Consider the following 14453-nt stretch of genomic DNA (forward strand, 5'->3'; position numbering starts at 1 on the left):
TGTATCTGTTTGTGATATTGTTTGCTGCTAAATGTCAAACACCAGATGTTTGTGGCCACTGCCATCACCCACTCTTGAAAAGCAAACTTATTTTGCAATAAATATAGTTGCAGGCTGGATTAACTTCAGTGGCAACATAGTTCCTGAATAAATGAAGTGTTACATTTAGTAACAGAAGCAGTCACAAGGAGGGGGATGAACAAAGCTTCGGTTTTATGCAACCCACAGAAGATCCCATTCAATTTTGGTACAGATCGGTATCAGGGGGCAGATATTTTATATATTTTTTAAACAGCATTGTGAGATAATATGTATTTAAATACATTTCCTAGAGAAAAATTCATGGGTATCGATGAAAAAAGTCAGTTATGTATAGTGACACCAATGTATATGTGTGATACTGTATGGAGATACTGTATGTCTCATCTGAAAGTCCAACTAGGAATACATTCTACAGTTGAATACATAGACATCCCTCCTAAAAAGTACACCCTACTTCATATAACTCCCAACTTATTATAAAAAAAAAAAACGGCTGTAATAAAAGCAAGCCAGGGCTGATGGGAACATCACTTTCTGGTTCAACGCATGGCTGCCCACTTTAATATTCACTTGCATGTATACATTAGCCTCACATACCCAGTACTGTGTCTGACAATGCCTGACTGGAACACAAACTTAGAATCATTAGTTTCCTTTGGCTGCTGTATTAAGTTGCATATTGTAACAGTACTCCTATTATTCCTTCTAATTAAAACTTGGTATATCCTGATGTCAAACACAAGGACTTCATTTATCTAAGGGACATATTTGATATAAGTAAAGTATATAGATCATTAACTGAAGCAGGCTGCGCTGACTCTGTGACATCTGTGACTGAGTGATGCATTATGACCTTGGTTGGAAACTAAAAACCTCATGGGGATACCAGTTGAAGTTGGCTTATTGTATGATTCATATATTTTGGCAGATAAATGCTGTTAACCTGGTCTTAGCCCTGCATGCCGCTGAAGAAATATCTTCTTTTCACACATTTCCTCTGTGGCCTACTTAAAATTAAGTTGTTTATCTATTTTTTTAGTCTTGAATTATTTGATGGCATGAAATTGTGATCAGGGGCTACTTGTGCATTCTGTTATCTGAGATAATTATGTGGGACTTCTAGTTATGTCACAACTTCAGTCAGCTCTTAACATTTTCATTGTCTTATCTTATTTTTTGTATGTACTAATTGTCATGTCATTTCAGAATTCAGCCACTACCCCCTGCCTTGCATCATCTCGTCCCACTGATCCCATTAACTGCCCCACCCCCAGTCTCACCTGCTGTCCATCAGTCATTAGTCACCCAGTATATATACCGGCTCATTTCCTCTGTTCTCTGCCAGATCCTCTACTGTGTTTGTTTCTAGCTTTTCAGCGTTATCCCTGTTTTCTCTGTTTTGCCTGATCGCCGCTCTGACCTGCCTTCTGGACCCTGGATTCCGTTTTGCCTGCTTCCTATCGGTTTTGTTTGCTACCTAACTGTCTGCCCTGCCTGATCTCCGCTCTGACCTGCCTTCTGGACCTTGGATACTGTTTTGCCTGCTCCCTATCGGATTTGTTTACTGACTGTCTGCCTGGCTTTTGAACGTTCCATTAAACAAGAACTCCTATTATTCCCTAAACCTGCTCAAGTGTCGTTGGATTATTACATTGACCTCCGGACGCTCGCTGCGGAGAGCGATTTGGAATTCCTCCTCGCTGGCGGACGCTTTCTACAATGGTCTCTCTGAAGTCATCAATGATGAGCTGGCAGCACAGGATCCTCCGGTCCACTTGCACACGCTCATTGCTATGGCTATCCGCATCAACCGACGTCTCTAGGAACGGTGGCAAGGAAGTGCCGTGACATGTAGTCACCGAAGCCGTCCAACCTAAACACCTCCAGACTCAAGATGCAACTTGGCAGGACCCAGCTGTCATCAGCTGAATGACAGTGCCGCCATAGGAAGAACTGCTGCATGTACTGTGGACAGGTAGGCCACTATGTGTCATCTTATCCGGTAAAAGACCGGGCACACCAGAGATTCCGAGGGTGCTGGTGAGCCACATCACAGGTTCACAAATGCCCTCTCGGCCTGTTCTCCACGCCCAGCTCTTCTGTAAAGGACAGACCAACACAGTCTTTGACTCACCTTCCAGTGATCCTCTGCTGCAGAAAGAGCATTCGGTGTGTTGAAGTCATGGTTCTCGTCTGCTCCCATCCTTGTCTTTCCAGATCCAGAGCATCAGTTTACTGTGGAGGCAGACGCATCGGACTCTGGGGTGGGAGCAGTCCTCTCCAAGCGGTCAGCAGAGGACCAGAAGATGCACCCATGTGCTTTTTTTCTCCCCCGCAAATAGTCACCAGCTGAACAACGTTATGATATTGGGAATCGAGAGTTGTTGGCCGCAAGATGGCCCTGGAGGAGTGGAGGCACTGGGTAGCGGGGGTGAAGCAGCCGATTGTGGTTTGGACTGACCACAAGCACCTGGAGTACATCCGGTCAGCTAAACGTTTCAGTTCCCGTCAAGCCAGGTGGGCATTATTCTTTAGGCGTTTTGACTTTTCCCTCTCTTACCTTAGGATCGAAGAATGCCAAGCCTGAGGCCCTGTCCGATCAGTTCCAGTCACACAGTGGTCCCACATTACCAGAAAGTATCCTCCCCTCCAAGGTGGTCATCGGCGTTATAACCTGGGACATTTAGGATAAGGTGAAGCAGGGTCAGGCTAATCACCTAGCCCACAGTGCTTGCCTGGAAAATCGCCTGTTTGGACACCCTTCTCGCCTTGCCTGTCACCCAGGGGCTAGACGCACCCTATTGAGGCAACGCTTCTGGTGGGATTCCATGGAGGAGGATACTAAGGAGTTTGTCGCGGCCTGACAGATTTGTTCCCAGATCATGAGTGCCCACTACCTCCGTCCGGTCTGCTCCAGCCACTGCCCATTCTTCATCGTCCATGGTATCACATCTCTCTCGTCTTCGACAATGGACTTCCTCCATCAAACGGTAACACCACTATTCTCATCATTGTGGATAGATTCTACAAATCTGCCCACTTCATTCCTTTACTTAAATTACCAACAGCAAACAAGATGGCTGAACTTATGTTGCACCACATTTTCCTCCTGCTTGGCATCCCCAGTGACATTGTTTCCGACCGGGGGCCACAATTCACCTCCCGTATTTGGACTGAATTCTGTAGTCTGTTGGGGGCCAAAGTCAGCCTATCCTTGGGGTTCCATCCTCAATCAAATGGGCAGTCCGAGAGGATGAATGGGGAGATGGAGACTGTTTTGCGTCGCGTTGTCTCCCACAATCCTTCCTCCTGGTCCAAGCAGCTCCTGTGGGTGGAATACGCTCACAACACGGTTCCAGGAGTTTGGCTCCGCGGTTTGTTGGTCCTTATCCCATCACCAGGGTCATTTATCCCATGCAGTCTGTCTCCACCTTCCCCAGTCCATGAGGGTCAGTCCAACACTTCATGTCTCAAAACTCAAACTTGTTAAAGAAAGCCAGCTTCAGCCCGCCTCCAGACCCCAACCCTGGCTTATTGACAGAGGTTCTGCTCACACTGTTAATCAGTCCCGACGGCGAGGAAGAGGCTTCCAGTATCTGGTGGACTGGTAGGGTTATGGAACTGAAGTGTGCTCCTTGGTCCCGTCTCCCAATATCTTTGACTCAGATCTCATCAAGGATGTTCCATAATAGGGTCCATCCTGACCAGCCTGGAGGGACGTCAGGAGCCGTCTCCAGAGGAAGGGGTTCTGTCACAACTTCAGTCAGCTCTTAACATTTTCATTGTCTCTCTTATTTTTTGCATGTACTTATTCTCATGTCATTTCAGAATTCAGCCACCCCCCCTGCTCTGTGTCACCTCGTCCCACGGATCCCATTACCTGTTCCACCCCCAGACGCACCTGCTTTCCATCTGTTCTCTTCCTGATCATATAGTGTAAAAGAGTAAATGAAGACTAGGAGCTAATACGTCCATGTGATTATAATACTAAGATTATAAAGTCCTTCATGTTTAAATGATGAATGGCCTTTTATCTAGCACTTTTCTATCACACACCCTTCACACACTGCAAGCAAATAAGTCAGGGCTAATTTGGGGTTAGCCCAGATTACATTTCAGAGTGCAGACTGGCTGCAGGTCTATGTGTGATAAATAGAATTAAGCTATGTAGACAAACGTACACGTGCACTTCTGACTCCTGCCACACAGGGCTTGATGCATGTCTACGTATGCTTGTTTCAGTATCCTCTGCACACGAGTGACTCTTAGAAGGCAGTTTTTACCTTTTCTGTTTCCCACAGCATCAAATGGGTGAAATATATGTAAATGACAATAACATAACACAGCAATGCTGCACAGAGCGAGTAAGCTAGCTCACAAATTAAATGTTGTTCTCAAAGGTTTTTTTTGAAACCTGTTGTTTCACATCTACATTACTATCACAGAGTCTTGCATCATCCATCACTGTCTGGTAAAGCTCAGCAGTCAAGTAGGACATTAAGTTGCTGCATCAGTTACTCTGCCAAGAAAATCTCAGGTTTCAAGCTGCCACTCTTGATCAGCCCTGGCCATTGAAATTCTTTCCTCAACAAAACACGGGAGAGTGAGGACCCAATAAAGTCACCACAAGCTGACACAAGAACAGCCTCTTTCCAGAAGCAGGAGTTCAGCAGGTGAACTGAACAGGTGATAACTGAACTGTACTGTGTCATCCAACCAGCTTTACAATTCATACAGATAAAAACAGATAAAGCAACAATCATGATACTAAGCCGTTAATATTGTTCAGATGGATACTTTATTAATCCAGTGGGAAATAAAGATCTGTATTGGGGTAACATCCAGGCATTTCTCCCTCATATCATTATATTGAGAAACCGCATGGTTATATATGAACCATCACGAAAAAGATGTCCTGGATATTTAAAACTGGAACATCATCTCCCTATCACAGAATGAATCTATCAGAAATAAAATTACCAGCACAGAGCTGCAAGCTAAGATGGTGTAAAGCTTACTTTTCTCCAAAGAATCTCCTCCAGAAGTCAGCAGCATCAGCCTTGGTGATCCTGAACGTGTCCCCATGGAACTGTCCTCCAGGGAAGATGGCTTTGATCTCTACTAACATGTGACTGAAGATCAGTGACAGCTTGGTCAGGTTCCTCCTGCAGAGAAGAGGTGAGAAAAGAGAGGAAACAGTTGGTGCATCTAAAATGCTTGATAGACACTGTTGTGTCAGACCCCAATTCATTTCAAGAGCACATATAAAGCACTCTACACTCCAAACCTGCAGAGGGCGACCACACAAGAGATGGTGGTGGAACCCAAGCCCAACAGGAACTCTTAAAGGGGACCATATTTGCCTGCGCACCCACTGGGAAGGCATGGCACAAAATGTTTGGATGCAGTCAACTAGTCTTAGCACTTGCTCCTGGGAAGAAGGAATGACCACAGCTCCTGATCAATCTGAAAGACGCAACTGGTAGGAAAGAACAGCTTTGATGTGGATGGTGCAGTAAGATCATGCTTCTCCACGACTGTTGTTAATTATTATTATTATTAAATTACAGTTATAAGTTGAATAACCTTAGCATGCTAATTTGAACTTTGTTGAAAACTTTAGATGGGGTTAATTAATTATGATGATACTTTATGTAACTCAGAGTTTAGGTTAATTGGAATTGTTTGTTAATTCTGAACTTGTTTAAGAACTAAGGAACTGGGGTCATTTTGAGAGGAAAATGTTTACTGGTTTATTAATTTATTTGAGACTAATGCATGTCTTTTTCTGTTTTCAAAGGTTATCAACCTATTCATTCTATTCGATTCCTTGATTTACTGATGTCCACTGAAAGAATCAAACATCAAGAAAATAAAAAGTGGAAGAATAAGAAGAATTGAGTTGTCCTTTGCACCCTTCTATGGTTGATCAAGCAGTTTTTCAAGTTTGGGCAGAGATGTGGTCACGAAAACCAGCAGAACTTGACAGTTGATAACCAGCGTGGCAGGAAGACTAGGATCAAAGGCCTGAAGTCAAGCTGTCGACGCAGAGGGAAAAGATAAAAAAGAACTGGAAACCCTTCACCATGGCAAAGGAAACTCCCAGGAAGACAGTCAAGCAACTGAAGCAAGAGAGGACCTTAGCTAAAACCGCCTTCACCAAGCAAGCGAACTACCTGAGCAGAGCTGCAAATAGCATGATCAAGCATGAGCTGCAAGAGGAGTTCAGCGAGCTCAGTTCCCTGGCAAGGCACATCAGCGATGCAAATGAGGAGTACAGGGCTGGCCTACTGGCAGATAATGAAGCTGAAACCGATGAGGGCGGAGAAGTCAAGCTTGGCAAGCACCAGCAGGATGAGCTTGAAAGGACAATGGAAGAGAGTGATGCGAGACTGGATGAAGTTCGGAAAGCAGTCCAATCCAACCTCTGGCGAAGATATGGTGACGAGGAGGTAAGCTCTGCAATTCAAGTAGCAGGGGTAGCCTGTGAAACAGCTCAGGCATGCCCCATCACTGCTATCAATAGGGACGGCTATGAACTGCAGCTTGAAGGAGTGAGGAGGCTGATGCATGATGCAAGTGAGAGCCTGAAAGCCTGGGAAAGATGGATCCCACCTGGTCAGACAGCACACCCGGAAAGCAGAGTAAAAGACCTGAGAGCATGGGGCAACAAGCTCGAAGCCAGAAGGGCAGAATTCCTCACTGCACAAAGAGTCACAGAGGAGGAAAGAAGAGAAAGAGAGCCTCAACCTGTGACAGTTCAACAACCAGTGATGAGGATAAAGCCAACCAGTCTACCTAAATTCACTGGGTTCAAGAGGAATTTCCACAGGTGGAGGAGAGACTGGGAGAACCTGCAGAGGCAGGGGGAGCCAACTGGCTCAGTGGAAGTGAAGAAGTTCCAACTCCTTGACAGTATGGACGAGAGAATATGCAGAGACCTGCGCCTATCAACATACAACAGTGCTGAAGACATATTTAGAGTGCTTCAAAATAGGTATGGAAATAAGCCAGCGATTGCCTTGGAAATAATTGAGGACCTGGAGAGGATCCCACCTGTAAGGTCACACCAGCCAAGGAGGGTGATTGACCTAATTCAAACAGTAGAAAAGGCTTTGAATGACCTCATCGAGCTTGAAAGCACTGGAGCCATCAAGAATCCCCTGGTGATCAGATCCATAGAGAGCAAACTGCCGGACAATGTGAAGAGAGACTGGCTCACATTCATGGTCAATCCAAGAAACGGAGTCACACCTGACAACCACTTCGACAGCCTTCTCACATTCTTAAAGACTCAGGAGGATATCCTAGAGAGACTGGACCAACTGGGTGTAAGTGAAAAATCTGAGAAGAAGCCTACTTACCTGGAGAAGAAGTACGCTTTCACAAAGTCCACAAGAAAAGGAGGATGTGTTGTCTGTGGAGATGAAAGACACAGTGAGAAGATCTTCTTTTGCAAGAGGTTCAAAGAACTAAAACCTAGCGAGAAGCTAATTGCTGTTGAAAAACTGGGAGCATGCAGAAGATGCCTCCTATGTCATGCAGAGGAGGAGGAATGTGTGGACAGTTACCTGTGCAGGAACAAAGACTGCAAGAGAGGAAGCTCCTCAGACCACCATTTCTTTCTTTGCCTGAAGGGAGGATTCAAAGGGAAAGAATCCGACAAAGTGGGAAAATCCAGCACCAGAAGGCAAGCATTCACAGAGGAACAAGAGAGATTAATATCTGAACTCACCCCAGTCATGGCAGAGAAATTCCGGAAAGCTTTCACCAACATGGCTGCAAAATCATACTGCACTGAAAAAAAACTACCTGGAGTGATGGACTCAAATACATGTGAGTTACCAGTTCTTCTTATGCTTCTGGAAGTAACCACCAATGCAGGACAGAGAATTGGAACCCTCATTGACTTGGCATCGGATACCAACTACATCACTCACAGAGCAGCCAGGAGTCTGAAGCTACGGAGTGAAAAGATCACGCTTGTTGTCCATGGAGTCGGAGGCATGGCCCTTAAGGTGAAGACCAAAAGATATTTACTCAAGGTGAGAGTCAAGACACCTAAAGGGACAGAGAGAGCTCATGAGCTTATCTGCTATGGCTTGGATGAAATTGCAAAAGTGCAGAGAGTAATCAAACCACAACAGCTCAAGAAGTTCTTCCCCAACACCAACCTGGAAGACCTTCAAAGACCAGAGCACGTTGAGCTTCTCATCAGCCACCGGGAAGGAAGACTCGCTCCACAAAGAGTAAAGGTAGTAGGAGACCTCGTCCTTTGGGAGGGCCCTTTAGGGAAGACTGTTGGCGGAGCGCATCCAGACCTCTGTGAAGTAGTTGACATGGCTCTGCACAATTCTGAGACTCACTTTGCACGATCGATGAGAACCACAGCAGTGAAGTATCAAGAAATTGCAGAGAAACAAGCTGAAACCAAAGGCACAGTTGCTGGCAGAGAGTTCTTAGACTGGTGGAAGTGGGACAGCATTGGAGCAGCCTGCGAACCCATGTGTGGTGGATGCCGGTGCGGTAACTGTCAACCGGGAGGCAAAGACATGACTTTGAGTGAGGAAAGAGAGCTGGAGATTATCAGGCAAGGCCTCACCTATGTGAAAGCGGATGCTCACAGTCAGGAGCCTCACTGGGACACAAAATATCCCTGGATTGAAGTCCCAAGTTCCCTGCCCAACAACAGGAGAGCAGTGGAAGCCACCTTTCTAAGGACAGAGAGGCAGCTCAAGAAAGAACCAGAGTGGCGTGTGGCATACACAACTCAAGTCCATGAGATGGTGGAGAGGAGGGCAGCAAAGAAACTCACTGAGGAGACCATCGCCAAGTGGAAAGGCCCAGTATGGTACGTCAGCCACTTGGTGGCGCCAAACCCACACTCCATTACAACACCTGTGCGACTGGTATGGAACAGCAGCCAGAAGTTTAAAGGGATCAGCATGAATGACCTCCTTCTGAAAGGGCCTGATGTCCTGAATCCCATCCGAGCAGTGCTACTAAGGTTCAGGAGAGGAGTCCATGCTGCCCTAGGTGACATCAAGAAAATGTATAATTCTGTGTGGCTTGAAGACCTGGAGATGCACCTCCACAGATTTCTCTGGAGAGAAATCTGTGGAGAAATTGAAATTGAGAAATTGAGAAATTGAGGAATATGCCATCACCAGGGTCAACATTGGCGATCGACCAGCAGGGTGTATCGCACAACTGGCCATGAGAGAGACAGCAAAGCTGCCCATTTTCACTCACCTGGAGGAGGAGCGTAGGATCCTTGATGAGGATTCCTATGTAGATGACATCCTTACATCTCACAATGACCTGGGAAAACTAGACAAAACCACCAAAACAGTTGAAGAAATCCTAAAGGCAGGTGGATTCTTCCTCAAGCCGTGGGTCCGGTCAGGCCAAAGTGGGAGGCAGAAAGATGCAGCAGAACATCCAGCATCTTCAGATCGAATCCTCATTCTTCCCAACCAAAGGAGAGATGGTGACAACAAAGCCCTTGGAGTTGGCTACCTAGTTGAATCAGACAAACTGTACCTCATGACGTCAATCAACTTCTCAAAGAGAAAAAAGAAGATGAGAGTCAGCAAAAATCTCCTTGGAGAAGAGGTGAGAGAAAAAACTCCAAACCCACTGACTAGGAGACAACTGCTTAGCCAAGTAGCTAGCTTATATGACCCAATAGGCCTCGCAACACCTGCCAAACAAAAGGGAGCCATCCTGGTCAGAAAAGCTTTTCAAGAAGCTGGAGGCAAATCTCTGACACGAGACACATGGGACAGACCTCTGTCTGAAAGACTGAGGGAAGGAGCCATCCACCTGTTTGAGGAATATACACGTCTCAACCAAATAACCTTCCACAGAAGCCTTACACCAGTCAAGAGGATTGGAGGACCCTGGGGGATAACATTCTCCGATGGAAGTGACCAGAGCTATGGAGCTGTTGCATATGTCAGGTGGGAGACTGAACAAGGCATCCTAGTCCGGCTTGTCGAGTCTAAAGCAAAGCTCACACCACTGGACTAAAAGGGAGAACCAGTGAAGGCTGAGGTCTGTGGTGCTGTCTTCGCTGCAAGACTCCGAAGATACATCGAAAGGCACAGTCGGATGCAAATGGAACGTTGGCTCCATCTACTAGACAGTCAAACTGTGCTAGGAGCAATCCAAAGGGACATCTATGGGTTCCAAACCTTTTTTGCAAACAGAGTGGGAGAGATTCAGAAGTCCACATCTGTTGAAGACTGGAGATGGATTAGAGGTGAGCAAAACATTGCTGACATCATAACGAGAGGAGCAACCCCAGAAGACCTCAAAGAGGAATCTGTGTGGCAAAATGGACCAGAGTTTCTGAAACGACCTGTGGATGAGTGGCCGACAAAGTCAGCCAAAGACATCGCTGCACATGCTAAAGAAGGTATAAACAAGCTCCAAAGGAAATGTTTCACAGCAGCACTAACCCGAGCACAGGTGAAAATGGTTCCAACCTCTGCTCCAGTCAAGGCTGACCAAAGCAAGGACCTGCAAAGCGGTCCTAGTGGAGAAGAACACCAAATCCAAGTCCAGAGACCACCTGCTGGTTCTGCAGTTGAAAAAATCCTTGACATCAGCAAGTTCAGCAGTTTAACCAAGCTGACCAGAGTCATTGCCTGGGTGTGGAGAGCTGCCACAAAGTGGAGAAAAGTGCTGGTCAGAACCTCAGCCACAAGTAAGCCAAAGTGGGAGGGAATTCCTTCAGCCCAAAAGATCAAGTCCAGAGCTAAAGAAGCTGCACTCACTGTAAGGGAGTGTGAAGATGCGCTGAGGGATCTCTTCCTTGCGGCTCAAGAGGAGATAACCTTTCCAAACACCACACTCAACAGACTAGCTGTGATCAGAGATGAAAATACCGGACTTTTGCTCTGTGGAGGAAGGTTCCAAATCTTCAATGAAGAAAAAACTGCAGTACCAATCTTACCTTGCACATCATGGATATCTACTCTTATAGCTCAAGAAGCCCACGATAAAAATCATGAAGAAATCGCAGGTACACTCCTCCGGATGAGAAGGAAAGCCTGGGTGGTAAGAGGCCGGAAACTAGCTCAAAAGATTGTTGACAACTGCGTAACATGCAGAAAAGCCAAAGCCAGAAGATGCCAGCAGATCATGAGTGACCTTCCACCTGAGCGAATAACACCAGCCAGTCAATTCGAGTACACAACAATGGACTTATTTGGACCTTACGAAGTCAAAGATGAGGTGAAAAAGAAGGTGAAGCTCAAAGTGTGGGGAATTGTCTTCTGCTGCATGGCATCCAGAGCTATACACACAGACCTCGTCAGTGACCAGTCAGCTGAAGGCTTCCTGTTGGCCTACCAACGATTCACAGCACTGAGAGGGCATCCGAGGAAACTGTGGTCGGATCCTGGAAAAAACTTTGTTGGAGCCAGACCTGCCCTCAAAGAGCTTTACATGTTTCTGGACCAACTGGAAAAATCAAAGCTTGAAAATGAAGCTTCCAAACACGGTACAGAATGGAGCTGGAAAATCCATCCAGCAGACTCACCTCACAGGAATGGAGCCGCTGAAGCTGCTGTCCGCACTGTGAAGCGTGCTTTGCACAATCTGGGAGGTAATGGAGTCTTCACATGGGGTGAGTTTCAAACCTTCCTTTATATGGCTTCCAACCTCGCCAATGAAAGACCTATTGATGCCAGGACTCAGAGCCGAGAGGACTGTGTAGAATACATCAGCCCAAATTCACTTCTGCTTGGAAGAGCTGGACCCAGCGGAGATCCAGGGATCTTTGACTTTGAAGGCTACTCTTACAAGAGACTAAGAGCCATCCAAACAGAGGTTGACCGGTTTTGGAGGAAATGGAGCCAGTTAGCAGGACCAAACCTGTTTGTCAGGACCAAGTGGCACACAGCACACAGGAATGTGGCTATTGGAGATGTTGTCTGGCTAGCTGACCAGAACACCCTGAGAGGTCAGTTCAGGCTTGGCAGAGTTGTTGATGTCAACACTGACAAGAAAGGAATTGTGAGGGATGTGCATGTCAGAACCTTCCCCAGCTACCCAGTCTCCACGGTGAAAGTCACGCAAAAGGTGAAAAAAAACATCATCAAAAATACCTGCGACAATTCTTCACAGGGATGTCAGACGGATAGTTGTCTTGCTTCCAGTTGAAGAGCAGCAACAAAATTGAAGATGGAACAACTGAATCCAGTACATTATGGAACTGGTGTGACCTCCTTGGGTTGAAGGACCAGGAGGTCAAGTGGGAGGTGTTGTGTCAGACCCCAATTCATTTCAAGAGCACATATAAAGCACTCTACACTCCAAACCTGCAGAGGGCGACCACACAAGAGATGGTGGTGGAACCCAAGCCCAACAGGAACTCTTAAAGGGGACCATATTTGCCTGCGCACCCACTGGGAAGGCATGGCACAAAATGTTTGGATGCAGTCAACTAGTCTTAGCACTTGCTCCTGGGAAGAAGGAATGACCACAGCTCCTGATCAATCTGAAAGACGCAACTGGTAGGAAAGAACAGCTTTGATGTGGATGGTGCAGTAAGATCATGCTTCTCCACGACTGTTGTTAATTATTATTATTATTAAATTACAGTTATAAGTTGAATAACCTTAGCATGCTAATTTGAACTTTGTTGAAAACTTTAGATGGGGTTAATTAATTATGATGATACTTTATGTAACTCAGAGTTTAGGTTAATTGGAATTGTTTGTTAATTCTGAACTTGTTTAAGAACTAAGGAACTGGGGTCATTTTGAGAGGAAAATGTTTACTGGTTTATTAATTTATTTGAGACTAATGCATGTCTTTTTCTGTTTTCAAAGGTTATCAACCTATTCATTCTATTCGATTCCTTGATTTACTGATGTCCACTGAAAGAATCAAACATCAAGAAAATAAAAAGTGGAAGAATAAGAAGAATTGAGTTGTCCTTTGCACCCTTCTATGGTTGATCAAGCAGTTTTTCAAGTTTGGGCAGAGATGTGGTCACGAAAACCAGCAGAACTTGACAGACACCATATGGAAATTATTTGACAGAATCTTGTTGACATCAGGCTTACTGGAAACAAATCCTTCACCCACTGTCCCAACACAATATGCAGTTCTTCAAAGTGCAGAGATGATTTAATGTGATTTAATGGAGGATACTGAACTCCTTTGGTATCATCCTGGCTGGGGCCGTGTTCACATTCGTGTACACACACACAAGTTCTCGTCCAAGGGTGTACAAGACGAGATCTGCGCAAGACGAGATCAGCGAGAACTTGCGATAAGTTTCAGATGTGTTTTCCGGACTCAAACCCTTCACCCACCCCTACTTTAGCAAAGTGGTGAGAAGATAATGAGTGCATTTTCATTGATGGGTGATCTATGCCTTTAACGGCATTCTTCTCTTCTTAAAAACCACTCAAAGCACTGTCCAATACATGCCACGTTCACCCATTCACACAAACACATTCATAAAGCAATGACCAGGGACACAACATTTTGGGACTAGAGTTGCCAGGATTCAAACCACCAACCTTCCGATATAGACAAAGATTAGGAAGACTTCTCCACCGAAACACCACTGAAATAAATCTATAAATTGTCGCCATTGCTAATGTCATTAAGAGCATTAGCCTGGCAATGGTGGAGCCTTAATATTTGAATTTGTACACCACTTTTTGAGACAATCTTTTAAAAAGTTATTTAGGACTTTCCATTTCCGGTTGGTCTACACAATATAAAAATATTTATTTGCATTTAAATTGCATGAACAACACTGACTAGAGCAATGCCACAGAGAGAACTAATCCGAAAGACTTGAATCCTCAGAACGTTACCGTTAAAGACTTTTCCCAAACAAGTCATACTTTGATGTGGTATTAGGGAGAGAGTTGTGAGATTAGTGCTAAAATAATTCAGATGTGGACAGTGGAGTTTAAGCTTACAGCGGTCATTTGTAAATTTGTAAATCCTGAAGGAGGTAAGAAAGGACAGTCGTGGAGGGATTATTTCGCTTGCTCTTTGTGAAGTGCTGGTGATTCTCTCTTTCCCCTGGGATGGGGCCCTGTCTCCAGCTCCCCAAGAGTTTAGACTGTAGGCTTGAAAACATTCCAGCATAGCACATATTCACAAATACATTAGATGAGGTGACTTTGCCCAAGGTTTGACGGTTAGGGACAAATACAGCACACTGGCTGTGAGGTACTGATAAGATGCTTTGAGTGTGTGTGTGTATCTGTGTATCTGTGTATCTGTGTTTATGTGCATGTGAGAGCGAGGGAGTGGGAGAGAGACAGAGAGAGTAGGACAGCACAACATCCAAACTTTTAATAATCCTGCAAGCCAGCACAAAACAAGCCGTGTTTGGGACTGTTTTTCAAACCATTTGTGATTCACTTGTGAAA

The 14453-nt window shown here is 45.4% G+C and overlaps 2 protein-coding genes across 4 annotated transcripts in view; one reads left to right on the plus strand and one right to left on the minus strand.

The window, feature by feature from the left end:
* Positions 1-14453, minus strand: part of cblb (Cbl proto-oncogene B, E3 ubiquitin protein ligase) — a 67947-nt gene that overhangs the window by 39757 nt on the left and 13737 nt on the right. For all 3 annotated transcript variants that reach the window (XM_062406324.1, XM_062406323.1, XM_062406322.1), the window contains exon 4: positions 5061-5207. In XM_062406324.1, coding sequence (XP_062262308.1) covers positions 5061-5207 — 147 coding nt within the window. The remainder of the gene's footprint in view (positions 1-5060; positions 5208-14453) is intronic.
* Positions 11157-13049, plus strand: LOC133969778 (uncharacterized). Its single transcript, XM_062406471.1, has 2 exons — positions 11157-12566; positions 12885-13049. The coding sequence occupies exon 1, from the start codon at positions 11191-11193 to the stop codon at positions 12211-12213; it is 1023 nt and encodes a 340-aa protein (XP_062262455.1). The 5' UTR covers positions 11157-11190; the 3' UTR covers positions 12214-12566; positions 12885-13049.

This window comes from Platichthys flesus, chromosome 15, assembly GCF_949316205.1.
Source record: "Platichthys flesus chromosome 15, fPlaFle2.1, whole genome shotgun sequence".
NCBI classification, from domain to species: domain Eukaryota; kingdom Metazoa; phylum Chordata; class Actinopteri; order Pleuronectiformes; family Pleuronectidae; genus Platichthys; species Platichthys flesus.

What these genes read in the sequence shown, in the direction of transcription:
- LOC133969778 (XM_062406471.1), top strand. Translation starts at nt 11,191, where the DNA reads ATGAGTGACCTTCCACCTGAGCGAATAACACCAGCCAGTCAATTCGAG.